Genomic DNA, 27,807 nt, shown 5'->3' on the forward strand with positions numbered 1-27,807 from the left:
ATACCTATATCAAGAGGGGCAACTCAATCAAACTGATTTGGAATAAATTCAATTGCCTTGTCATAGGACTTTCCATGTTGCAAAACAAAAAGTATTTCTTTATAATAAGTTCAGTATTTCTGATGATATAATATAAAGAAGTTAAAACCTTGCTTAACCGATTTGCTTTATGATACGTGTCTTTGTCCCATTTAGCAACACTTTTAAGGTCTAAAATCAATTATTTCAATAAATTAATGTCATTTACTGGTTAGACAATCCGCAGGACTGGATGTACAAGTTATATATTTTTGAGGATTATTTTATAAACGCTGTTAGACTGTAATCCACCAATCCATAGAAAGGACTGGGTTCTTTTGACATACGGCCGATATTTTAAGTCACATTCTCAGACAGACAAGATAACAGAAGATTAAAACCTAGGATCAATGATAGTAAGGCGATGTTTTGGAGGCTTGTGGAGTTTGTTTAACAAGCTATCAGGGAATAAGGTAATTGCCGTGTCTTATCTACGCTGTTTCGTATCCATTGCCTCAAATCAACTTTAAATCGTCCATCTCTTTTTTAAGTTCTGTTGACAGTAGACAATCCACATTGTTTAGAAACACGCACAGCACTAGTGGTAAGTTGTAATAACATTTTATTGACATTATGTCATAAACATTTGACTTTAGTTATCCTCTTATATACTATTTCAAAATTTTCTTTTCTTTTCAATATCACCTTTTTTATATGAGTTTTATGTATTGCCGTGTAGTTTATGCCTATTGAAAACGGTATAATGTTTAAGTGTCTGTTGTATAATAGTATCAATCAAGTGGTACTAAATATATTTAGAAAAAAGTAATGAACCTTGACAACCACTCTTTAACATTTCTTTTACGGGTATTGGAAGTTAGAATAGAAAACCGTTGATTGATGATTTACAAACATGCATGTATTTGCGAGGCAATCTTATCTTACGAGAAGAATTATTTAAACAAACGTTTATTACCACATATCCCTGTGACAACTGAAATATCTTAAAATCATTAACTTGTATTGAATGCTATTTTCTTTTACGTGATTGAATATTGAATATTGCTGCAATTCATATCAAACACATCCTTTAGAACTTTATAGCACTTATTCTAACTTAGAAATTGTACATTCGTTAACGAGTGATGTCTTTTCTTTAGATGTAACAATAAGTATGGGTCTTGGGTCCAGTATATTCACTGAGCAAGAACTGGACGATTATCAGGTGAATCATATATCTTTAACGTCAAAATGAAAACCTCCTCTGGGTCGTTAAAAGATCTATCAAACTGATTTATGTGATAGTCATGGATTTATACTGTGCAGTAAGGTATTTTTTACAACCCATACAAACACTCCATCATCCTCTCTTTAATTTATAGCACATCTTTGAATGAATAATCGAGTTTTGAAACACTAAACAGAGAAATATGATTCTGCATGAAGAATTAGACTTTACAAAGCTATTGATTGGCATATGTTTGTTAAAAAAGACAAAAGAACTCGCCTATTACATAATGCTTTACTGACCTAGGAACAAACATTGTTCGCCAGTTCATGGAAACATCACAATATCAACACATGAGTTTAATTGGTGGAAAAAATGTTACTTGGCGAGAAGTAGTAACCATAGACCATAGAACTTGATTGTTTAAAGGTTTTTTTATCCTCTGTGTAGATCTGATATGGTATCTTCATAATTATATCATTGTAATGTTCTAAATGGTTGTTTGTTTCATATATTGTTAGGTCTGAAAACAGATTATTTTGCAAATAAAAATGAATGAAATTAAGAACAAATGTGTGAATATTTTCAGAATTATTTAAGATTAACGTATTGAACTTTACCATATTCAGATTGGTAAGATTGAGTTGTTCCCTGCATTAAAGTTATTACTTATTTGCTGTTTCAGGAATTGACATTCTTAACCAAGAAGGAAATTCACCAGTATGTTAACCAATCAAATGATATGAATCATTTTGTTAAACAAATGAATAGTTTTAATATTGGATGAAATTTAATTATAATATTGCATGAAAAAATATTTCCTTATCTGAGCTAAAGTTAAAATGTGTTAATTATCATTGAGACTAAATATACATTTTGTTTTGTGCCGCTTTGAATTTAATTTACATTTTCCTCCTTTTTCTTTTTCAGTGTTTACAAGCGATTTCGAGAAATCAGATCCCATGATCCGAATTTTTCGAAACATGACAAACTTTCTAAAGAAGATATCTTTAAGTTACCGGAGTTTGCTGTAAGGCAATTACTATTTTTCTCAATCTTACATCATTGGAACATTTTTTTCGTATACATATGATCATGTTAACTGTATTCTCTGTTTCACTGAACATTTATCCATCCATTGAATACCAAAGAAAACCTTTCATCTTTATTAACAGGAAATTTTGATGTTTCATCTTCGTAGCGTCGCCTAGCTTGGTTTTGCAGAGAGTTAATATAATTAATGGACTGTATCGAGGAATTCTAAAATTAAAAGAAAATTTTAAAGAATTTTTTTTTATACTACTACATATTGTTATATATGCATTAAAATCCAAAAAAGAGATCATTTAGAATAGTAAAGAATACTCTGCCTTAGCACAGATTTGACACATGATTATTTCACTGCTAAAAATTTAACAAAGCATTAGGATACATCACGACACCATTTTAATTAGAAATAACCTAAAAGTATTACAAATATTTACTCAGATCGTATATATTTTTTATTAAAATAATTTGACTTCGTTGAATTGTTTGATTTTATTTCCGAGAAGGGGTGGAATTTTTTGAAGGAGAGGGGGATAGGGGGTATCTTAAGGATTAGGTTAAAATTTTATGAAAATGTCAAGGAATAAACAAAGAAATAAATAAACATTCCTCATATGAAACATAAAGGCAGAAATCTTGCTATATTAAAGGTGAACCCTTTCAAGGAACGTATTGTGAAAGTCTTTTCATCTTCAACTTCCGGTGACGACAGCATGACGTTTGAGGACTTCCTTGATATGATGTCTGTGTTCAGTGACAACGCCCCCGTGTCAATTAAAATAGAGTATGCCTTCCGAATATACGGTACGTTCAGTATTCTTTTATTTCAAAAGTAAAAATGTAGCTCTTGGTTGCTTTTCAAAGTGATTGCATCAATCCTAAATTGTTTTTAAATGATAAACTAGCTGTTAAAATTCATTCAATAATGAGCTGAAAATCAGTTTGAAAAGCATTTTAAATTCTGCCTTTCTTAGAAAACTAATTTTTAAAATTGTACAATCTTTTCCATGTATAATTATTGATGAAGACAAAGTTCGTTTTTTTTATTTATCAAGAAAGATTAATATTTCTGTTCGCGTTTTAACTTAATAGAATGTTTATAAAATAAACATTTATAAATTAAGTAGATAGTTTTCTCAATAAAATGCATTCTTTGAATATATGAAATGTTGCAAATTGTCATTTCTTATATTTTTCCAACATTGTCGATAGCATTTTCCTCAATATTACATGAAAGATAAGAAGTAGGTAAAACAATATCTGATCTTATTATAGTATAGCTAAATCAAGAACAGATAGCTAAATGGTAAAGGTTGATGCAAGCAAATAGAATATACATTACAATAAAAATATCATTCTCCGGAAAAAAATACTTTACCAATCACAGGGCGAAAAACCATCTTTAAGCAAGTCCTTAAAGGTGGCTTAAAGATGACTTAAAGGTGACTTATAGGAGCTTAAAGGCTATACAACCTTTAAGCCGCCTTTAAGTCACCTTTAAGCAAGTGCTTATAGGTCCTTAATGTCCAAACTTCTTTAAGCCACCTTTAAGCCACCTTTAAGCATCTTTAAGTGGCATTTACGCTCTCTTTACACTGCCTTTACACTGTCTTTAAGTGGCCTTTAAGTCAATATTGATCAAGCTGAACAATAAAAACATATATTAAATGCAAAAGCTCTTTTATAGAGATGGGAGGGGGTCATCCGAGTGATAATATAATTTCCAAGGAAAGGGGGGGGGGTGTTCCAGGCGGTTTTAATCGTCGCTCCATTAAACGCAGATCGCTATCATCAGCACCGCTCCGATGGACACATATTGCCGTTATAAAATTCTTTATAATTTTTTGGGGGTTTCAAAATTATTGTAGGGATGAGCGCAGTCTCTGTATCTTAATATGTGCATAAAACTAATTAAAGTATGTTTGTTTTCTATTATGAATTAATCGGTGAAGAAAATCTCTCTCTCTCTCTCTCTCTCTCTCTCTCTCTCTCTCTCTCAGTTCATCCGGTTATTAAACAAAATAAAGATAATGAACCAAAAATGCATGATTTAATTTGTTAATCGGTTTAAGGTTTGTATTTTTTTTTTCAATTTTCATTATTTCTAACTCTAGATCTGCTAGATACATGAATGAATACAAGATGAAAAGACTCTCAACTGCCTTTGTTATATCGGGCAGGATATTACTGCTTTGTTTGTCTAGACATAGTTTTGTTCGTTTGTGTATATCTAATTAGAGTCTATTGTTTGTCCAACTTAAGAAAACCCCTGGAACTAACACAGAATATACAAGATATACACAACAGTTGTGTCGTGTGCCCAGGTGCATGTTTGTGTATATCTAATTAAAGTCTATTGTTTGTCCAACTTAAGAAAACCCCTGGAACTAACACAGAATATACAAGATATACACAACAGGTGTGTCGTGTGCCTAGGTGCACGTCAGGGTTTCTAAAGGCGTTGAATCCTAGTATGTACGAGTATACGATAAGTCTAGTGAATAAAAGTTAATTTACATTTGTAATTCATTTTCAAAGTATTATTTCCTAGCTCTGGGTTTCAAAGATGTTAAGTCTACAAATTAACGATACATGTATATAAGAGTAAAATCTTGAGGCTCATTAATTAATGTACCGGTGATCATAAATATGGGTTGATTATCTAAATATATGTATAAGGGTAAATATGTCAAATATACCCGGCCTGGCACATCATACAATTGTATGTACAAGTCATTTGCAATTGCCACATGCAGTAAATACGTCACCGGTAATTGGTAATTTTGTTTGTTATAGAATTGATAGTACATACAATTACATGTAAATATTTAAACATATTGGAACGGCGCCGCGATCATGAAAACCGGGAAATTGCGGGAAATTGAACAAATACCCTAATAGTATCAATGCATTTATTAAAAGAAATGATTTCATTTTCTCTCTTACATTTTTATAGCTATAAATAAGATGAACGTATATCTACACGGTTTAAATTTATTAACTACATGTAAGAAAGCCTACTATAGTGAACATAACGGTTGCCATTTAGGTATAATATATTTTTGTTCACTGAAGACCAAGTTCCGTATTTCATTCTAAATACATGCATGCATGTAATTTATAAATTAGATATAAGTGATTGTTACAAACTGAATGGTTTGTCAAAATCTTTTCAAGTAAACACATTCAATACAGTGATTCAATATCCACTGATATATAGGATATAAAAACGCTATTATACATGTAAGTTGCCGTGGCGCAGAGGATGTATGGTGATGCTAGTAAACTAAGGGTCCCGGGTTCAATTCTCGCCGTGGCCGTTTTTTTTTTTTTTGGTTTTTTTTTCATTTTTCTTTCTAGAACAAAAACCGTTTTAATACCTTTTCTTTCATAAAGTTAATACATTTTGTTGGAAATTAAGCACAATATTGAAATAATTTTTTTTTTAATGGCTTAAAGGTGGCTTAAAAGTGGCTTAAAGAAGTTTGGACATTAAGGACCTATAAGTTGTCCTTAAAGGTGGCTTAAAGGTGGCTTAAAGATAGTCTTTAAGCTGCCTTTAAGCCATCTTTACGCTTTCTTTAAGCCACCTTTAAGCAATACATATAGCTTAAAGGTGGCTTAAAGATCGTCTATAAGCTACCTTTAAACACCTTTAAGCTATCTTTAAGGAGGACTTAAAGATGGTCATTCATCCTGTGAATAGAAAACCTGCTTGTCATGAATACTTTAGCGTTTATTAATATATATGATCTTATTGACATACAAGACGTTCCTTAATTCTAGATGGGTTTTTTTTTTCATATAAGATTATCTCTAATTTATTTGCATTTAGACCTCTTTATGTCTTAATATTTAGGGTACGTTACCGGGCTATTTTTTGAGTAAAAATATTTAACATTTTAGCAAGCTAAATGCAATTGAATTCTTACGAATAAAGTCATCATATAATTTTTATTGAAACTATATATCCAAAAAGACATTTTTATATAACATGAAATATAATTACGGAATTACGTAGCGGAAATTAACATTGAAATCGTGATCATGTCACTAAGACTCAAAATATGACGATATATGAACACTGGAAGATCATCATAGTGATTTTTGTTTTAAAACTTCCATGTTGTGGACTTTCATGTGATAGAATTTTAAAAGAACACCCGATGCATAATATGTAGTGAAATATTGTACTGGCCCGCTCCTACTGCATTTCATTGCGAATCGAGGTATAAAATTGTTTATTAAGCTAATATAACGTATTCTGTACATAAACCACGTTTCCGGTACCGCTAAAAGTGGTACTTGTTTTCGTTTTTTTACATTGAATGATTTCCCTATCACTGTAATACTCTCAATGCATGAAATGTTGCAATTGTCATTTGTTATATTTTTCCAACATGGTCGATAGCATTTTTCTCAATATTGCATGTAAGTTATTAAAAAAAATATTACTAAAGTAGGCGTGTTTGTCAATAAATTACCAGTCAGGTTTACCCTACATTATTAAGAGATGATTTCTTTAACCACAGCAACAGCCTATTTCCTTCTTAAGAGAAATATTTATGTCATAGCTTCAAAGTTAGATTGTTTCTTGTAAGGTATACAATCTTATAAAGACCTCTTTTGCTCAAGGAGACTGATACCTTCTGAAAATGGCAAAGACCATCGATCCCTCTCAATGCGTGCATATAATATCATAAACACACATTTTTTTTAAGTGCAGACTTTGATGAGGATGGATTTATTGGAACTGATGACATCATCAAAGTAATTAAGGGTCTCTTGGGTGAAAATTGTTCTACAAAGCTGAATGAACTTAAGGAGAAGCAGAGAAAAGGAAAACAGAATACACAGGTTGAAAAGGAATCACAACAACAACTCCATGAAGTATTAAAGCAGGTTGCCGATTCTGTAAGTTAATATATTGCCCCTCTTCCCCTGTTTATATATATCAAGAAATTAAGGTTACTCACTTCATTAAGGCTGAGACTTTTCATGGCAGTACGTCACATTCGAATGCTTTGTTAATTGTTTGTACATGTATCAATCGGTTAGGTTGAAAAATGTTCATGCATGTAGCAAAGTTATTAAAATATCGGGCTTGTGAACCACAGTTTTTTTTGGAAATCATAACTTTTTTAAAATCCAAAATTGCATATCTTTTACCTATTCGACTTAATACAGCTTATGCATTCACTGCCGATTTGTCAATCGTGTTAAACTGAAGAGAAGTAAAAAAAAAGATTTTCTCTTCTAAATCATTGTTATGTTTAAATCTGGAATTGATAATTGCAGAAATCAAGAGGCATTGATATATAAGTGTGTTACAATATTGATACGACTATATTTGAACAGTCATATACCATGTGAGTTTTTTAAAATCTAGATTATCGACGATGCCGACCTGGATAACGATGGACAACTATCTCTGGCAGAATTTGAGCATGTTATGGGCAAAACACCGGAATTTGCAAAGTATGTTCAATATTGCATATAATACAATTCAAGTTACTTACATGTAGGATATAAACGTACCTAAATAATTGTTTGTTTTTCTTATATTACAGGTCGTTTAGAATTCGTCTATGATTTTAGACAAAAAGGACTTAAATACAGTTTGGTTTTTTTTAATCCAAAGCAGTATCATAAACTATAAAATGTAACATTGCACTGAATCAAGATTCAATTAATGTTAAATTGTTTTAATTTAGCTATATAAGATTTGTTTCGTTAAAAATAGTTATAAAATGATATATGTATGTTGTACAATATCAAAGCAGTTACAATTTTCCTTGAAATGTCAGAGTTTGTCTTTTGTTTTAATTTTGTCATAATTGTCGTATATATTTTCCTCACTCTATCGGTAAAAAGGCCAGTTGTATGTTAGATAATAATTGATAAGGTAGTATTATTTTTAGCATTTGAATTTTAAAACGACTTTTTTTCCATGAAATCCATTGAAATGCGTTCTGTGTATATGATGATGATATATTTGAATTTGATTTGCCAATGATATACTTAAATGCATAGAATCAATAACCAATGTAAAGGCTATTAAACCACATATAGTTTATTTTTTAAAAAAAATTATACTTAATTAGAATCAATGTCAAAGTTTTTAACGACACATTCGATAAAAAACTAATAGTAATGTTCACTTGAACGATTAAACAAAACTAACACCTAGTGAACCTATATATCCATATTTTGCCTTATTTATTTAAAGAAAGACCGATTATTGATTCAACAGATATCCCTTGCCTGAAAATCTTTCCAGAGCACCTTGGCATCGTTTGGGGAAACTTTGAATGAGTGAACGGGTGTTCTTTTGTGTAATGCGATCCCATTCCTCTAACAGAGCGTCTTCAATAGTATTAAGGTCTTGTGACTTCGAAGGCTGTTCCATTTTCTCATAATATCTGCCTTAAGGTGCTGGTCCACGATGTCTCCTTTGCGTGGTCTATATTAGTTGTCTCCGCTAGAACGAATGCTGTACATATGACTTCGGAAAATGGTCTTACGATTGGGTAAAGATCCTCATCTATATATCTGATCCTTGTCCGTTCCTAATGACATAAAACTCCGTGAACCCTTGAATAAAAAAATGACACTATAACAGAACCTCCATCAGAGCGATCATGCTGAGCAACACAGAAGTCACTTAAACGCTTGTTCTGTTCTCCATCACACTTCACGCCCTCAATCATGACAATCCTGTCGCGTCGTCGTTCAGCTTGCGTGGTCTTCCACTCTAATGTCATTCCTGGACTAATAAGTCTGAATTGTTAAAAACCACATTTTCACTTATGGTTTGTCATAAACTTTATTTTTTTTATTAAGATTTCTTGAAACTAACAATAGAATATATAAACCATAACTTTTTTTTGTTGAGTATACCATAACCATACTTTGACCTATCTTAAAATTGAACAAAACATATTACCGTTTTTGAAAACATTAGAGCTTGATAAACTTAACTTTGTGGGTCGTGTGGCTATCTAACAAACGATTAACGAAAAAGTCTCTATTCATTTATACATAACGCAAATCCTGAAAACTACATCCCAAAGAACTATTTAATTATTCCACAGTGTTTTTCATATATAAAGTAAATACACGAGAGTAAACGTTGTCCAAAAAGTTTTTGAAGTCACTCTTTTGGTAATTTTAAATGGGTTTATTTATAAATCTATACTTATGCATTAAGACATTTCGCCAATAAACTACGAAACACCTGCACCAAAGTAACTGCTTTTACTTTTGGTATTTCAACACGAGCAATACGATGTCCGTAAGCTATAATTGAATTTTATCTGATGAATTAGTTAAAAAACATACTTTCATTTTCGATAAACCAGCCTGAAAAAGCAAAAATGAGAGAATGTTGGTTGACACGCTTTGGCGGATCCAATTCAGTGGGAGTTCGCATCAAAATATATGCAATGAAATTATATTGAATGATTTTGTTAAAAGTGAATATATTTACTGGGAACTTATAAAGGGTTTACCTAGAAATTAAGATTTGACAAATGTTAGATGAATAAAAATGCAAAGCACGACCTCAGGTGAGAAAATTAGATAGAACTTTCCAGAACGGAGTAACAAAGGTAACCAAGTAAAAACAGTTTTTGAATGCAATGTAAAAAAAAAAACTTTCCCTTTTCTTTTTAAACTGAGAAAGGCTAATGATCATTATGACATAATTTTGATTAATTATCTAACAGAGATCTAATTAACACAAACAAGGTAAAAGTTTTAATTAGTGTGCATATCATGCACAGTTTATTTCTAAGAGTTCATTGACATCTAGTTTCGATAGGAGTTTCTAAATTAATAATTCTCACTTTGTTCTATTTAAGGTTGCCTTTTTCATGGTTGCATGCATCAAAAGACATTTATGGTAATTAATGTTTTAACTTGCTTTTCATTTTAATGAAAATGAAAATAATAATATTTCAAAAGTACAACATGTGAACTTGCCCATCTAGTGCTCAATGTAAAAAAATATTTTTTTTTAAAGTATCATATATTAACCAATCGTACATCTTAAATCTCGACTCAGGGCCTGTATAAGTTTCCTTTTTTTTTTTCCTAATTCTTTATCAAGTATCGTTTTAATAGATAATCTACTTATGTTTCATTGCATAACAATTTAATCTTTTGAAGTCAACACGCCATGTTCTGTTACTGCTTCAGCAAAAACAACTGACAAATGACTTATCAAAACTACTTCTTAATAATCCAACGATGCATATGAGGTTTAAACATTAACTTTATTTGCTCGCATTATGTACACTACATTGATATATAAAACTTTCTCTAATTATCATTATTACTCCAATGCGGCCAGACGTGAAAAAAAATCTGAAGTATTTCTAGTAGTTACGAAGAGGTTCCTTCTTTCAATGAAAAACATAAGTGAAATATGTCTTGTTTGGTTTACAATATATTTTTTTCAATTTACAATATAAAATCTTAATTTTATTTAACTAACTAGGCAAAGCATATTCAAATGGGTAAATTAAATGTCATTACATGATATTGCTTGAAAAACGTTTGTCATGATTTTTTAAAAGTATTTAAATCAAGGCTTAAAAGTTAAAAAAAAAATAGCAAAATCATCTAGCATTGGATTAAAACGCAGAGATTGAAATAACTTTTAGCGGAATATAATTGATAAATAAATGATTTAAAACAAAATATCCTATACACATTAATTAGCATTTTTGGAAATATCAGACCTTAATTACAAAAGTAAATGAATTTAATAATAAAATTGCAGAATTTCTCTTATCGTGTGTATAAATATCTTTTAAAGATTATCTAAAAACTCTGAAATTTTGATGAGTGAATCAATCAAAAGACAAATGCATGCGGAAACTTCAAAATATAATTTTTATAAATAAAAAAATGTGTAATTAAGATAACAAGATCATTAGGTGTATACGCATGGTTGGGTTTTTTCTTTTTTATAAGATCATGTTTCAGGGATTGCCAATGTGTTCCTATATAAGAAACTGTGTTATTGAAATCTTTACTGTGGGACATCGACAAGCCATGGAAAGAACAACTTTTGCAGCGTTTATTTTGGCCCTCATGGTAAGTTTCAAAGTTTTACATTCCTCTTTTTTATACAAAGCTCATTTCTTATTTTCTTAAATATTTTAACCAATATAGGGGCTTATGTGTACAGAATTGAGTTAACAATATATATGAAATTTATAAAATGTTAATATGATCTAGCTATATTACAACATCATTGTTCAATTGATAAGCAATACAAGAAGGAGAAACTAACATTCCATTGAAAGGAGTGAACGGCATGTAATATCATTTATCAGCTCTGTTAATGTAATGTCGCTGTGTGAAATGTAATCATTCGGACTATTTTTTATCATTGTGTAAATCATCTTTTTCGGGCTTTGTGTAAATTGCTATAAAACCTTTTCCTCCATTTCAACAACTGTTTTGAAAACGTTTTAAATTCTGTGCAGCCTAAAGCTCACATAGTTAGAGTTAAAACAGCTAATCTTTCAATTAACGTATGTTTTTGTTAATCTGACGCTTCATCTTTCATCTTGTAAATCCTTTTATGTACAGGCTTATGTCATGAGTTACTCCATAGTTGTTTGATAATTGATTTCCTTTCTTCTTTATATATAATGTTAATCCTTCGTTGTGTTATTTCATTGTTCACTAAATATGATTTTAAATTGTAAACTATCATCAGTTGGAATCAGACCCTCGGTGCTTATACAAACCAGACTCACGTAAAAGGATATTACGTAAGTCTTTATTACAATAAATCGATCGTTCGCTTATAATTAACGTCCATGGGGCTGGGTCCAGCAACAAGAACATAAGCTATGGTTTGGCTCAGAATTTATCTCGTACGGTAATTGTAATACAAAAGCATTACGCTACATGTAAAAACTATACATATAGCACCATTTTTTTGATATCCGAAAGAGCAAGGCATGAATAAGCTTTGCTATTAATAGATGAATTATACTTCCGATAAAGATTCTGACGTATGTATGAAAAAAAAACGTGATTTGAATCATAATGTATTTAATTTTATACATGTTTTAATTTCAAGGAAAACGAATAAGAGTAACATTTGAGTAAATATGTGAAATTTAAGATTTAAATGAGGTTTTCCTTGCATCGTAAATAAAGTATGCGTTCCCAAACAAAAAAAATTATGCAGGGCTTGATCAAAAGACTTGATAATTTTAAATACAGTAAATAATTGGTTTTTGTTAAGCTTACTCATTTGGATATATTAAAAAGAAACCACCGGATGTTCACTGAACCTGATAGACAGTCTCTCGAATATTTTTTTTAACCTTGTGAATATGTATGCAGCAACTTTACTCCTTTATAACTCAAGATAATGGAAAGTGATTTCATGTTGAAGGCATTTTAAGTCATAATTATATATTTGCAATATTCAAGTTTTATTTATTCGTTTTGTTATCTGCTTTTCTTTGAATTTGTAAATTATATTTAATTCAAAAAAGTATTTGTGATATGCCTAAAAAATTAATGGATAAAAATCTAAATTGGCTTACACTTTACGCATGCAAGTATATTCATTTTTCTTGAATTATTAATAATACTTCTATTTTTCTTCAAATCATGTCAAATGTTTTAAATATCTTCTCTTATTCATTTTTTGTAACTGATTTTAAAAAAAGACTTTAAAATGTTGCTTTTAATAAATTTTATCTACTCCACATTGGTTTGATTTATTTCATGTTTCAGTTTTTCTTACCAAATACTTTGGAGAAATATTTCTTTAATAAATCCCCTTGAAAAGGGTTTACATTAAATTTTAACAAACTTGAATTTTCTACACCCAATAACAGTTTTTGACAGAACTTGAAATTTGATCAGTGACTGTGACGAAAAGTAAAAACAAAATAAAAACAAAAATGTATCCCAAACCCAATTTGCCAGCCATTTTTCAAAAGAAAAAAAACATTGAACAACTAGGAAAGACAATGCTATTAATGTTTACATTTGCTTTTGAAGATCTGAATTTATATTTCTCAAGCAATCCTGTTCTAAAATTGTTCTTAATGCAACCTTTCTAAATTTCTAAAACAAAAGTTTACAAACATGTACTTGAGTAGAAAACTTTCACCTTAGATTAGTTTTTAAAGAAAAACATCGTTTTATTTCCGTAAACATAATCAATTGCATGAGTATTTGTTTGCTTCCAGGGTTTTGTTTGCGGCGGAGGATATGAATATCCAAAGGGTGGGAATAACTTTCCACACCCTGGTGGACAGTACCCTCCAATTCCAGTACACCCAGGCCCAGTATACCCGCCAACAGGACCCAACTATCCACCAAGTACGAAACAATTTGTAATTTTTTACATCAGAATTTGCATTAAATATCTAGACTTTTGACTAAAAAACTCTTTAGTCATAATAGATAGCTAACAAGAGAACTTATGCTACAAGTTTGATCTTTAGAGTATCTAGCAATCAATATGCAATTTCATACGTGCATATACGTATAGAAATTTATCATTGCCAAAACTTATCAAAACAGATATGCTTCTCTTTCCATCACACGTACTTAATACACGTACGTGTACACGTTGGTTTGCTTAACCTATCTAATATATCTGTATTAAGACAATGTCTGAATTTCATATATATCAACATTTTCTCTCAAAATTGTGCACGAAACGTTTTTGTGTAATTTTTCGCCATAATAATATTAGAATGCCTTTTGAGATATTTTATCATCGGTGTAATATGATCATTCTTAAAGCTTAACCATTATGAATAATCTAGAGATCAAGATAACAACTCTTCTTAATAAGGGTCTGTTTATGTTATCTACGTTGACAATGTGTGCAGATGAATTTTCTTTTCCTCTGGAAACAATACTGCTGATGAGCTACTATATTTTCAATACATTTTTTAAATTGTATAATTGTACCTCATTATGATAATTATATATAACAAGTCATCTAATTGGTCTTCTTAGTCACTGGACATAACAAAGGAAATTTCATGTCTCCCGAGGAATAGATATCATATAATACCCCTTCACAGTTTCGACATTTTTTATTAATTTTTTAAAAATTGCTGATATAAGCGTACGATGTAAACAAATATTCCTGAAAGTTTATTCTTTCTTTACCGTAAATTTGATCATCAATGATGCGAATTTACATTCTGTTTACATGTGCAACATATACAAGTTACTACAGAATAATCGACAGTAAATGGCCCTTATATGCATAAGATTAACTTGGAGTAGATTTTTTAATGTTAATCATAAGTGCTAATTTTGTTTTTATATTTGATTTTTGTGTCTTAAAAAAGGACTAGGACGTCCAAGAAAATGATTTCATGTTTATTGTTTCGTGTTGTTTGCTCTTATTTTTCTATGTTTGATGTGATAGACCCGTGTCTATTAAAAAAATTGACACTTAAACAGGGATGTAAAGTGTTGTGTTTTATTTTTTGTGTTATGTATATAACTAGTATAATCGCCATCTCTTAACTTATGTGTCTCTTAATCTGTGAAATTAGTAATCATAAATGTTTTTTATAGATTGCGATAGGGTTTGTATTCCGGAATTTTGCATGCCTCCATTTGCAACTTGTCCGAATTTTCCACAAGCGCGTTGTGTGTGAGTATCTATCTATCTATCTATCTATCTATCTATCTATCTATCTATCTATCTACTAGTATATATCTATCTATCTATCCATTCACCCGTCCATCCATCTATTTATCTATCTACTAGTATCTGTTTGTCTGTCTGTATTAGAAAAGTACATGCATATATTCTTTTCAATAAAATAAGATGAAAAATTATTTTTTAGCGGAGTCTGTTGTGAGGCTCGATTTTTCATTGGAGGAGTCGATGTTACCCCGTTCTGTAGGGGACCAACTATCCCAGGAAGACCCCCTAAGAAGTATTAGTCATCAATAATGGATCTTGTTTCATGTATGCACTTTGCTGTTGCTCAATAAACAAGGTGTCATTCTCAGTATTACTGTATTCATTTGACGAAATCCAAGACTTTTTTAATTTATTTTTTTTGTTGGCAATAAATCGTATCAATCAGTAGAAAAAAAAGCATTTTGTATTTACATGTAAATTATCACCTATAGGGATTCCAAATCTAATAATAATACATTATAGATTTAGCTTTTAGATGAAATTATGTAAAGACAAAGGCGATACTATAGTATTATAAAAAAAAATTAAGTAAGAGTAGTATATCAAACACTTCCGCATAGGCCAAAGGAGGGCTAGAAACTCAAATATAAAAAAGCCTTTTTTAATTTGTAAGAGCTATTTTTGCAATTATGATAATGTTAACATTTAGTTGATTGAAACTCCTCTGACTTTTTTAAACTGCATTAATAATTGAAGTGGACATTTGAATGGTGAAAGCCTTGTGTCAAGCTTCATGCGTTCAGTTACTGTATTGTCATATGATCTCGGAGGAGGGTTCAAATCAAACGGCCGATGAGGAGAGGTTCCATACTGACACACTCAACACCAATGACTGGATGGATGAGCAGTCCAGAGTTGAAAATGTACATCCAGTTGTCCAAACCCCGAGAAGCAGTTTCTGCTCAAAGGAAGGAAATGTGAAGAGGGGATATGTAGAGGTGCAGAAGTATCTACGGATTTTTAAGAAGCTCAAAATAGTCAATGGAATCTTGTGTAAAATCGCTTTTCATTGAGATAGGAAATTCTGACAGTTGGTTGTTCCACTGAGTTTTACAGTGATAGCATTGAAAGGAATCCACAATGATGTTGGACTTCCCGGAGAAGATAAGACCTCATGGTTAGCCAGGAAGCTTTTCTAGTGGCCAGGAATGGAAAGGTATATCAGAAATCATATAGAAACTTGTAGCAGATGCATATGCAGTAAGACCCCAGTTAGGCCTGCAGCTAAGCTTATACCATTATACCTCGACTAGACCAATAAAATTAGTTTGCATAGATTTTTTTTAACATAAAGCAATCGAAAGGTGCATTTGAAAATAGCCTTGTAATAACTGACTATTTTAAAAGAATTGCTCAAGCTATACCTTGTAAAAATCAAACAGCTTACACTACTGCTATAGTTTTGTATGATAACTTCTTTATCCACTATAGCTTTCCTGAAAAATTACACAGTAACCAAGGGCAAATTTTTTAATCAAAGGTCACTAAAGAACTCTGTAAGCTCCTAGGAATCAAGAAAACTAGAATTACGCCTTATCATTCCAGAGGAAATGGTTCCGCTGAAAGGTTTAATCAAACACTAATTAAAATGCTCTCAACTTTGAGTGGGGATCAGAAATCCGACTGGAAACCTCATGTTGCACCTTTGTTACATGTTTATAATGCCACTAAGAGTGATGCTACTGGATACACTCCCGAATATTTGATGTTCGGAATTGACTCAGACTTAAAGGAAGGTGACCATCATACTTAAGTACAAAAACTCAGGGGTATGATGAAAGTAGCATACAAATTAGCCTTAAAGGAAGAATTTTTGAAAAAAAAATGAGAACATTATGATCAGGGAATTTGATTTAACAAGCTTGAAATAGTAGATAATTTTAGTTAGGAATGTTGGATTAAAGGAAAGCGCAAACTAGTCGTCAAATGGGATTCAGATATTTATGGTATCAAAGACATCCCATTATTCAGACATTTCTGTTTTCACGGTACAAAGTACCACTTGCCGAAAAACTAGAACATTACATAAAACTGTACACTTACACGCAAACTCAACACATATGGTATATCGCAAAAACATAGTTAATAACATATTCCTGGTTACATACTCCCCCTCTTGGCTAAAATGGCGCGTAACATTTCTAGAAGAGTATGCTGTTTTAAATATACATCCAAAAAACACAAATCAAAATTCAAATTAAATCATTTGGGGAGAAAGGATCAAATATTCATAATTTGATATTAATATTACAAAAGGCGATGATTATATGATCATTATATAATATTTTATTTGGGATTTTAAAAAACGGCGACAATAATGGCAAAGTGCAAATTTCATCTTTTGTCTAGTGTTACTTTATACAGAGTGGACTCAGGTAAGAAATACTGATGTTGATTTTATAATCGTTAATTTGAACAGATATGGATTAATTTATTTTGGGGTCAAAACCAAGGATACTGTTCAGGTGTATAAAAAATTCACTGACAAAACAAATCACTAGACGTAGCGAATACGTTGTAGTTAAATACTTGGTAATAAACATTTAAAACGTATTGAAATATGTATGAATTCTTTGATTAACAAAATCAGTTAGATTTTAAGTTTTTACCGAATTATTTTTTGCATCTTTTTATTATATATGCATTGAATTTCATAGGACATTAATATTATGACAAAGAGAAAACGATTTTAAAAGAAACAAAATAAAAAATAAATTTCCCCTTTTCTGTTTCAAATTCACAAAGGCTGATGACCATTATGACATAATTTACCTGACAGAAATCTAATTAACACAAACAAGGAAAACACTTTAATTGGTGTGCATAACATGCATGGATTATTTCTTAGGGTTCATTGAGATCCTGTTTCAGTACGATTTTCCCAATTAATAATTCTCACTTTGCTTTATCAAGTTAAAATGCATTAAAATTATGTTAGATTTAAAGACATTGATGAAAATTGTTAAAACTAGCTTTTTATTTTAAACGAAACGATAAAATTAGCCTTTCAAAGGTACAACATGTGAAATTACCTTGCACATTAAAAACACCATTTTATCAAAGAATTGGTTCAGCGGTGTAAATGTAATTATCAAATGCGCAGATAACACTGGTTGAAATACTAGTAAACTGGACTTATTTTCCTTTACGGATCAGGGTCTATACAGCTCTTTACAACCCGATACGTTATCACATAGGTATCGTTAAAAAGAATATTCACTTGTGTTTAAATACACCACAATTGACTCTTTTGAAATCAACACGCCATCTTCTGTTACTTCTTTAGCATAAAATATGAAATATGGTTTACCTAAATTTCTTCTTAGTAATACAAGGTTGCATATGTGGTTCAATCTCCGACTTTGTTTGTTAACTTTGCATTGTGTAACACTTCAATAACCTTTTAGACATTCTCTAATCATCGTTATCATTCCAATACGACCAGTCGTGAAAAAAAATTATTTCTATAGTTACAGGTTTGTTTTTAAACCTACATGTATATATACGAGAAACTAATTGTATTGCCATCTTCCGTTTAGTTTAATACTCATTAGTTGAAATAACAGTTAAGAGAAAAATAATGGAACGATAAAAAAATTTAATACAAATTATCATATTCACATTATGTATTTTAAAAATTTTCTAAAAATTCGGACATTTTCAAGAGTGAAATAATCTAAAGACAAATGCATGGGGAAACTTAAAAATATCATTTTAAGAAATAAAAAAATGTGTATTATTACGCAAAAATTATTAATTATATACGCATAGTTTATTTTTATTTTTTATAATGATAGGGCCACGTTCCAGGGGATTTACAATGTGTTCTTATATAACAAACTGTCTGAGTGAGTAATTGAAATATCTACTTCGTGACATCGACACCAAGGACACCTATGGTGTTTATATTGGCCCTCATGGTAAGTTTCAAAGTTTAAAAAATTCCTCTTTATATACAACGCTCTTGTCTTATTTTCTGAAATACTGTTACCAATTAAAGCACTTATGTGTACAAAAATGTGCTAACAATATATATATATATATATATATATATATATATATATATATATATATATATATATATATATATATATATATATATATATATATATAAAATTGATAAAATGATAATATGATAAGGCTATTACAGCATCATTGTGTGTACCAGTTCGATCGAAAAGCAATACACTAAGGGGAAAAATGAAATGTGACTGATTAATATATTCAAATGTGAGAAATTTAGAATACAAGTCGTTAGAACAGCAGTATGATATTCGTTTAAAATCGTAACTTTATATATATTTTTTATTATTTAATCTTTACAATATAATCAATGCAAGTAAAATTCAGCAATCAAAATATTGATCAAATATCTTATGACTTTAATTTTTTTATATATATAAGATTTGATATAAGTAAAATTTAAGTAGTTTTTATATTATCCAAAATTTTAACACATGTTTTGTTTTTAAGATACTTAATTTACAAATTTCAATCAAATGAGTACATTAGTACGCTTTATTGCAAGTTTCAGCTTTTCTGGCTAAATAACTTAAAAATTTTTTGCAATATTTCTATATTGTTAGATATTGCATTTCAACAAACTCGAATTCCCTACGCCCAGTAATGCTAAATGTTTTTGTGCCAAATTTGATTGAAATTGGACAAGTGACAGTGACGAAAATTTTAAAAGAATTAAGAACAATTATGGACATTTATATCAAATCTTGTCTGTTAGTTATTTGTAAATGATAAAAACATTCAACAACTATGAAAGGCAATGTTATTAATGTTTACATTTGCTATTGAAATTTAGAATTGTTATTTCTCATGTTATCGATCCTTTTCTTAAATGAAATTTTCTAAATTTCTAATAGAGTTTACAAACATGTACTGGAATCTCTCGTTTGTCTTTATAAACTCAAATACATTTATCTTTTTTTTCAATAAAACAAAATATTAAAAAATGATGTTTTATAAGACATTCTGTGGATGCACACCTCGATTCTTTGTTGGAGGAGTCCATATAACTCCGTACTGTGGTGGACCAACGAATCCAGGAAGACCCAACAAGAAATATGATGGATCTTATGCATGTACTTTGTCGTTGCTCTATACACATAATGTCATTTACAATATTACTGTATTCATTCGATGAGGTTCAAGTATTTACCCCACGCCAACTGATTTTGAAGTTCTTAAGCAGGAATGCGCTGCATTTTACTCAATTGTTTTTATGTTTTTATAAGCAGTTGAAGGCAGATAACCGATCAAATCGAGTAGTTTTGAACATGCGCTCCGCGCTCCACGCTTTTCAATAAATACGGTCATGGTCGAGTATTTATTTACTCAGTTACATTTTTTTACAATAACAGTTGAGCATTTTTAACAGAAAACGATTATTGCAACGACTAAAAAAAATAATGTTAAAGTTTTTCAAATTATAGAATATTCAAGCTATACTCCACCATTATATATTTATTTCTGTGCGGTAAAGTAAAAATTAAGTTACTGATGTATTAATTTAGTTGTAAAGAAACGTGTGTTGATATTCAGGAGAAGAAACCTTCTAATGACAATCAAGAAGTGAGTCTGTTCATGCATATTTATGAGGGAAGAAGAATTTCAAGGACTCTGCACATGTGTGCAGGAAAACTTTCAACGCGAAATGGTTCCGGGGTAAGCATGTTATTGTTTATCGATGTTAAAATCCCTAATTTTGTTATGTTTTTTAATTAAAAAAATCCTCTATATGGAAGACTAAATTATTTCATATTTATTTTTGGAGTGAATTAACCCCGTACATATTTTGTAACAAGGTCAGATTTCCCCAAAACATGCACGTTTATCGACGTGGAGCCCCAAACATGGGTTCGACATCTCTTTTAGATTTGCGTAAATGAGTAGCATATCTTTATTTTCCCTCATTTTTCGTTAATATAAATACAATACGAAAACAGATATATATATATATATATATATATATATATATATATATATATATATATATATATATATATATATATATATATATATATATATATAAATATATCTCTTCCAGGGTTGGTGTCGAGGGAGAGGAGGTAGTTGAAGCGAACAGTAAACAATGTATCATAGTACTAAGTCTTTTTATTCCATTGCTCATATCATAACATACATAACTCATTACATTGCATATACATTTTACTGCTGATCATAAAAGAATTGTGAAAGATAAGTGCGATTGACTGTATATACATTGTCCGTCAGATATATTTACTGATTGACAATCTATATATATGTATATATACACACACTAAAAACAGTCAATATTGCAAGCAAATGTAGTCTCAGACCTGGACACTTGTCGGTCATTAGTAGCGTCTGGATGACTTTCTACAAAAGATTATCATTATTTAATTAAATATTCGTCATCAAAAAACAAACCTAAGGTTTTAAACTTCAAAATAACGAATTCTACTTAAATTGCACGGATTTCTAGTATCTAATAACAATTTGCTCTTTATATACTTAAACTTAATAAACTTATCCAAACCAAGTAGATACTCATTGGGTCATTATTCAAATATACCTGTTTTGTTGTCTTTTCGGATTAAATACGTGTAGACGCACACGGTGTTTTCGTTGTGCGCTCCAACCAGTAGACGATGTTTGTTGGCATCATAACCAAGACTCAATGGCTTCTTTGTCAATTGTGATTTGGTCAGCAGGTATGAAAGAAACTGACCGTCTTGGTCTAACATCTGTACTGTACTAGTCAAACGATCACACAACAGGATATGTGACAGCGAGTCAACACAAATTCCACGAGGCTGTAGGTGTGATCCTAAAGGATGTCCAGAGTAGGAGAAGCGAAATTTACCTCCGCGTCACTACTATAGCACCAGAACCCAAAATGCCAAAGTCAGACACTACGATATCCCCATTATTGTTTTCTGTTATATAGTTAGGTTGGTGGTACAATTCCAGTCCATCGTGGTCGTATTGTATAGTTTGTGCTAGGTGTCCGGTTAGGTTGTACCGGGTTACTTTGCCTACATCAGGGTACACCCGATACATTCCGACCAGTAGATCTCCATTAGACGGAGACCAGTATACACACCAGAATCTCCAAGTAAAGTCTGTTTTCTAAATAAACGTAGTAGTTGATTTCAAATCAATTGACGTTTTAATGATGTTGAAATCCCGTCTATATAAATTAATTCACCTTTACTTGTCACAGTATGCACCCAGTTACAATTATTTATACACAATTTCTTCACATGATGAAGAATATCATTTGATGTGCTTGTCAAAAGGAGATTTTTTTGTTCACTGACTCAAATCTTGTGAGCTGTCACACAAGAAATGTGACGACAATAAATAATGCCTCTCACTGTAAAAGATCGGTGTAGCTTAGGGGTGGACATTATTTCCAGCAAACAATCGTGTCCTTCCAGAAGATTTTCTGTCTTTCTGGATTGGATTTCATTCAATGATTCACTTTCACCAGTTGCTGAATTTTGTTCTAAAACATTAGACAGCTCATGATAATTATTTTTGTAACATATATAAGAAGATTAATCTACTAATAATGTTTTGCAATTGGTAGATGATTAATCTTTCCTGAAGGATTGATCATATTTTATTGATATTTTTATCTAAGACCGTGATATTACTGCCAATTACAGAATTATCGACCAAGCATATATCATTAACATCTGCGTATTTGAAGAAAAAAATCTGACAAAAGATTTAAGAAATGAAGATGATTATTTTTCTATTGATCGACGTATCAAAGAAAAAAATGACCGGAAAACTTCATCATTGCGCGTAGTGCATTGATGAAAAACTTTTCCGGTCAATTTTTTCTTTGATTCGTCGATCAATAGAAAAATTATTATCTTCATTTCTTATCATTTAATAAAACATTTTCAAATAAAAAAATGTGAAGTGTCATTGATAAAAAATGTAAATCATGTAAATAAAGCGGCGCGTGTGATTATAAAACGACAACAGCAACAATATTCAAAATGGAGGCGCCTTTAGCTGATGCAGAGCTATTGAGCTGAATTTAATGGATTAAACACTAATAGTGAGTTAAAATCTTAACCGGCTGAATTGAAAACGAAAGGAAAATACATGCGATTCGGATAGCTTGTGATATTATTCACTGTGCTGAAAAACTCGTAATAAAACTAGTTTTCATGTGAGATCGCTGGAATATGCAACTTGTCATAACCATCCAAGGAAAGGCGATCGTGGACGAAAATAGCTGATATGTCGACAAAGAATAGTATGTATAAGCGACTTTTGTAAACGTTGTGGTAACTAGATAGCCAGTGATGTACTAAATGGTATATCTGCCGCTTGCAATGCGCCGAAGGAGTTGATGAATTACTCATAGCTTTTCTTTACGACGCTTATTCTGATGACCGATCATGTACGTGTGTAAATTTAAAAATTATCGTTACCAAATTTGAACAGCAGTGTTACCGTGAAAGTTTATAGGCCTATATGTTCGTTATACTATTCATGGAAAAGGAACAGCCAGCCTCGCTGTAAATGTTGATTGATCTCAAGCAGACGAAATCGTGAGAGGACGCTTAATTTTCTATTTCGTAAATCAAATAATTTTTTTTTATTTTTGAAGGTTAAAACTTTCAAGTTTTTATATTCACAAGGTTGCATTTTGTTTGCTTACAATAAAACAGACACAACTTTACATGTTGTTGACAGTGTTTATCTTGAAAATTCCCGTTCTATAAATAGTGTTAGATCAGAACAGTTGAGAAAGGTAGATCCGGCGAAAATTTTATTGATGCAGGTATCAAAGAAATTTTTCAACCAATCAGAAGCGTCGATATCTCATCAAACGAATAAATATTAAATGATTTACCATTTCCAGCGTCTACTCGAGTAATGTGTCTGTACATACTCATCTTATTGTTGTAACGCAAAGCTGATCCGACCAAAAGACGGTAAGTGTTAAAATCATAGCTAAGACTATATGGTTTATAGATCCCTGATGGTCTTATCAGCAAATTTGATAAAAACTGTCCGTTTTTGTCCACGATTTGTACTGTGTTGGTTATATCATCACATACTAAGATGTGTGACAAATGGTCGGTACAGATTCCTTGTGGTTCTAGTCCTGATCCGGATGGATGTCCTGTGTAGGCAAATCGATACCGACCGACACGGTCTGTCACTACTACAGCACCAACGTCAGCTACAACGATATCACCACTGTTGTTCTCTGTTATATTCTTAGGCTCTATATATATATTTAACCCTCCCTTATCTTCAATTATTGTTTGAGTCAGTTGTCCGTTCTGATCGTAACGGGTAAGTTTACCATATGTGTCTACAGAACAAAAGCTAGAGGAAGGTGACATCTTATTTAAGACTGACGAAAGCCTCAAATCATAACCGTCAGTCACAATGGTATCTGTATTGTTGATCTCTTTTATACATTCAAGCACTCTACTTATAGCATTTAACATTTCATCTTCGTGCGTTATTGTTTGTGTTAGTTGCCCTGTCTGGTCGTAATTAGTAAGCTGATCATCATCTGTGTCGTCTATATACGAACTCCACCCAACAAGGAGATCTCCAGTAGACGCTGACCAAAACAAACACATTGGATCCCAATCGTAATTTGTTGCCTTTATAAATGTAGTGGTTATTTTCATATGATTTGATAGTTTCTTGATTGAATTCCCATCAATATAAACCAGTTCATTTCCATTCTTTGCAGGGCAAAAGTCTTTTATCGAACCACATACATCTCTCAGATAAATATGATGAAGAGTATCTCCTTTTATGTTTGTCAAGATTAGATAGTGTCCATCACTAACCAAGACCCGGTCAGGTGTTACAAAAGAAATTTTATCAAAGAAATCAATACCTGGCACTTCAATAGATTTATGGAATTCAGGTGGAGATATCAGTTTCATGAAATGCTCATATTTGACACGTCGGTTTTCCCTACAACTGATTTTTATTTCAGTCAGTGACTCTATCACATTTTTCTTAATGATCAACTTCGTCGTCGAGAGCGCGCAATGGCATGATAAATGAAGGGGATGGCATAATTTCTTTATGGACATAAGGAATTCAAGATGTGATGGCTGTTCGTTTGCGTGTTCATATATCTGTATACTTCTAATATGCCTTTTCACCTGTTTCTTCTGTTTTAAACAGCTATGTTTAAAATCCACATGATGTACTGCCTTGTTAACATAATTAATCAGTCGGTTTGCTTTTGATAGTAATTTTGATTGAAATAATGAAAATTCTCTTTGACATGTTTTTATATCTGCTTTGATATCAGACAGAAGATCAGGTCTAAAAAAGAAAGCGTCGTTTCTTATTGTTTGAATCTGTTCACTGTATTGTTGCCGTTTTGTGTCATATCCAGCTTTTTGCATTATGTGCGCTGTACAATGGTTACAGACAGGCCGTTTACATGGTTCACAATACTGTTTATCACGCTTGTTCCGATGTTTTGCACAAACTTCCAGTCGATGGTTGTAGTTAAATTTTTCGCAGTATTTCACAACGTTTTGATCTTTTGAGTTTAGATAAAACCAATGTTTCTTCCAACATTGAGAACACATATCACGAGTACATGCTAAACTAAAATAACTTGTTTCTTCCAGACACATGGAACACTGGCGTATTTTATACTGCGTGTTTGCTGTACTCATTTTGCGATAAGCCTTGAGAGTAGATTTAAAAAAAAACACGTACCTTTCTGTTATTAGATAGTACTATTGCTGGTTTATATCCAACATTAAGATAGAAAACAGCAATACAAATCGTTCATTTTTAAAGTTCATTCTAATTCTATATCACCTGCTCTCTAAAGATAAGACTCCAACCGCCCCTCTGATTTGTACGTGCGATTTACATCTATAATGGCCACCCTACGAAAGCCCAGAAGGCTCATTCGAAATTCTCTGAATAACTCGCAAAACACGAGATTCGATGTTAAAGATTCAAGATGCGCAAGATTCGCATTCCGAGATTCAGTATCTAAATTAACCAATCAAATCAAAACTCTTAAAACCTGCATCGTAACGACATCAAACTGTATGGATCATCCGTACATACTCTTATAAACAAATAAATATTAATACGTTCTCCCAAACTAAATAACTATTTGTATATATTTTTACACAGAATGTATAACTAGACTATAGTCGTCCTAATATATTTATTCAGCCATTTGGACGAATTTTTTAAAAATACACATACCTGTGAGTGATGTACAATTGAAATAGATGAAAGGAAAAATATCCAAAATAATTTTATTGACACATTATCATTCACAGGAACGATAACAGATTTCTTCTTTGAAAATTGGGAAAGTCACATCCTCTCTTCATTCGCAATCGGCACTCGGAATCAGTCGGAATAACTCGCAAAATGTTTCAGATTCTTTCAGATTATGATGATGAAGAGTATCTCCTTTTATGTTTGTTAAGATGAAATTGATCCTCTCATTGACCCAGATCAGGCCAGGTGTTACAAAAGAAACTCTATGAAAGACATCAATACCTGGCACTTTATTCAATAGATTGATGGAATTCAGGTGGTGGCATCAGTTTCATGCAACGCTCATTATTGACACAGTCCAACTGATCATATCTTACACTCGTGCAATAGTACGAAACAAGAGAGAGAGAGAGAGAGAGAGAGAGAAAGAGTCAATATAAATCATCACACATGCGCTACCACAGTTGAAGAAAATTAAAGCTTGGTAGTAGATCTGCCCTTCCTTAGCTATCTCCCCTTTTTTTCTTTTAAAGGCTTAATTTTCGTCCTTATATACTTATATTTCAATGAGAACTGTATTTGACATTACGAAGCTAGCTCTCTCTCACTCTTTCTCAATTTACCTGGCACATTAAATGTCAAAATCGTATTTAAAAAGCTAAGAAAACGTCAGATATTTCGGTCTATATAACCTATAATTTGGTAGATTGATAATTTTATCGAATTTTATTTTATTCTATAAATCCTATTGATATTTTTTTTTTTCGCGAACCGATTTTTTCACAGTAAGGGCGAATCTACGGCTTAAAAGGAATCTGGGGAAGATACATACAGGGCAAACAAAATCACTTACATGTTAATTAACGATGAATACAGTGTTATCACTTATTATAATAAATAAATACTAAATCAGGTAAATTCAGACATTTAATTATTTGACGGTAAGATCCTGCGCCAATGGTCTTTATTTAGAATAGTTTGTCGCTAGGATACATGTTTCAGATCCATGATTTTATTGAGTAATTTCTAGAATTTCGAATCTTGAATCTCATATTTCGAATCTCGTATTTTAAATCTTAAATGACCCTTCTGGGCTTTAGTACCGCCCTCATTTGCTGATAAAAATTATCGCTGACGCAGAATTTAAGTGTGTTGTGAAACTTAAAAGAGATCACCGAGTGCAGAAATGCTACAAGACGGCTATCGGTTTTTCGTTTTCTCCATTTATTATACAAAATGCACTAGCAAAACATAACTGTAAAAGATGTTTCTCTATTGTTTTAAGATCACAAAGGAAAAGTACTTGAAGTGGTTTACATCATGACACTTTTTTTCTTATTTTGCCAGAAGGCTAGCGGTAAAGTAAGACTTACAATATCCTGCTTTAAATGTAAAATGCAAAGCTTGTTATTGTCTCCTCATAAAATGTCAGCAAAGAGAAATAATTTATAACACTATCGGTAATGCCTGTTTCGGTAATTGATTATTCACTCTCTCTCAAATCTATCATAAAGCCATTCGGGCTTTATTG

At 31.4% G+C, this 27,807-nt stretch overlaps 2 protein-coding genes and 1 pseudogene across 2 annotated transcripts; 2 read left to right on the forward strand and 1 right to left on the reverse strand.

Annotated features, from left to right (window-relative positions):
- Positions 1–546: 546 nt before the first annotated feature.
- LOC128173226 (calcium and integrin-binding protein 1-like) lies at positions 547–8,550 on the forward strand. Its single transcript, XM_052838946.1, has 8 exons — positions 547–622; positions 1,179–1,243; positions 1,932–1,966; positions 2,177–2,276; positions 2,944–3,097; positions 7,020–7,207; positions 7,683–7,771; positions 7,864–8,550. The coding sequence occupies exons 2-8, from the start codon at positions 1,193–1,195 to the stop codon at positions 7,883–7,885; spliced, it is 639 nt and encodes a 212-aa protein (XP_052694906.1). The 5' UTR covers positions 547–622; positions 1,179–1,192; the 3' UTR covers positions 7,886–8,550.
- Positions 8,551–10,160: 1,610 nt separating this feature from the next.
- LOC128173465 (uncharacterized) lies at positions 10,161–15,322 on the forward strand. The gene is made up of 5 exons (XM_052839154.1): positions 10,161–10,196; positions 11,285–11,395; positions 13,525–13,657; positions 14,879–14,957; positions 15,154–15,322. Exons 1-5 carry the CDS (start codon positions 10,176–10,178, stop codon positions 15,251–15,253), a joined length of 444 nt encoding a protein of 147 aa, XP_052695114.1. The 5' UTR covers positions 10,161–10,175; the 3' UTR covers positions 15,254–15,322.
- Positions 15,323–21,152: 5,830 nt separating this feature from the next.
- LOC128173245 (uncharacterized) lies at positions 21,153–25,871 on the reverse strand (annotated as a pseudogene).
- Between the last annotated feature and the right edge of the window lie 1,936 nt (positions 25,872–27,807).

This window comes from Crassostrea angulata, chromosome 2 (assembly GCF_025612915.1).
Source record: "Crassostrea angulata isolate pt1a10 chromosome 2, ASM2561291v2, whole genome shotgun sequence".
NCBI classification, from domain to species: Eukaryota; Metazoa; Mollusca; class Bivalvia; order Ostreida; family Ostreidae; genus Magallana; species Magallana angulata.

Excerpts from the sequence above, each read along its gene's own strand:
- LOC128173465 (XM_052839154.1), top strand. The coding sequence starts at position 10,176 with ATGCATCAAAAGACATTTATG. Across the intron at positions 11,396-13,524 it reads CGTTTATTTTGGCCCTCATG|GGTTTTGTTTGCGGCGGAGG; the intron begins GTAAGTTTCAAA and ends GTTTGCTTCCAG. Across the intron at positions 13,658-14,878 it reads AGGACCCAACTATCCACCAA|ATTGCGATAGGGTTTGTATT; the intron begins GTACGAAACAAT and ends TGTTTTTTATAG.
- LOC128173226 (XM_052838946.1), top strand. The coding sequence starts at position 1,193 with ATGGGTCTTGGGTCCAGTATATTCACTGAGCAAGAACTGGACGATTAT. Across the intron at positions 1,244-1,931 it reads AAGAACTGGACGATTATCAG|GAATTGACATTCTTAACCAA; the intron begins GTGAATCATATA and ends TTGCTGTTTCAG. Across the intron at positions 3,098-7,019 it reads GTATGCCTTCCGAATATACG|ACTTTGATGAGGATGGATTT; the intron begins GTACGTTCAGTA and ends TTTTAAGTGCAG.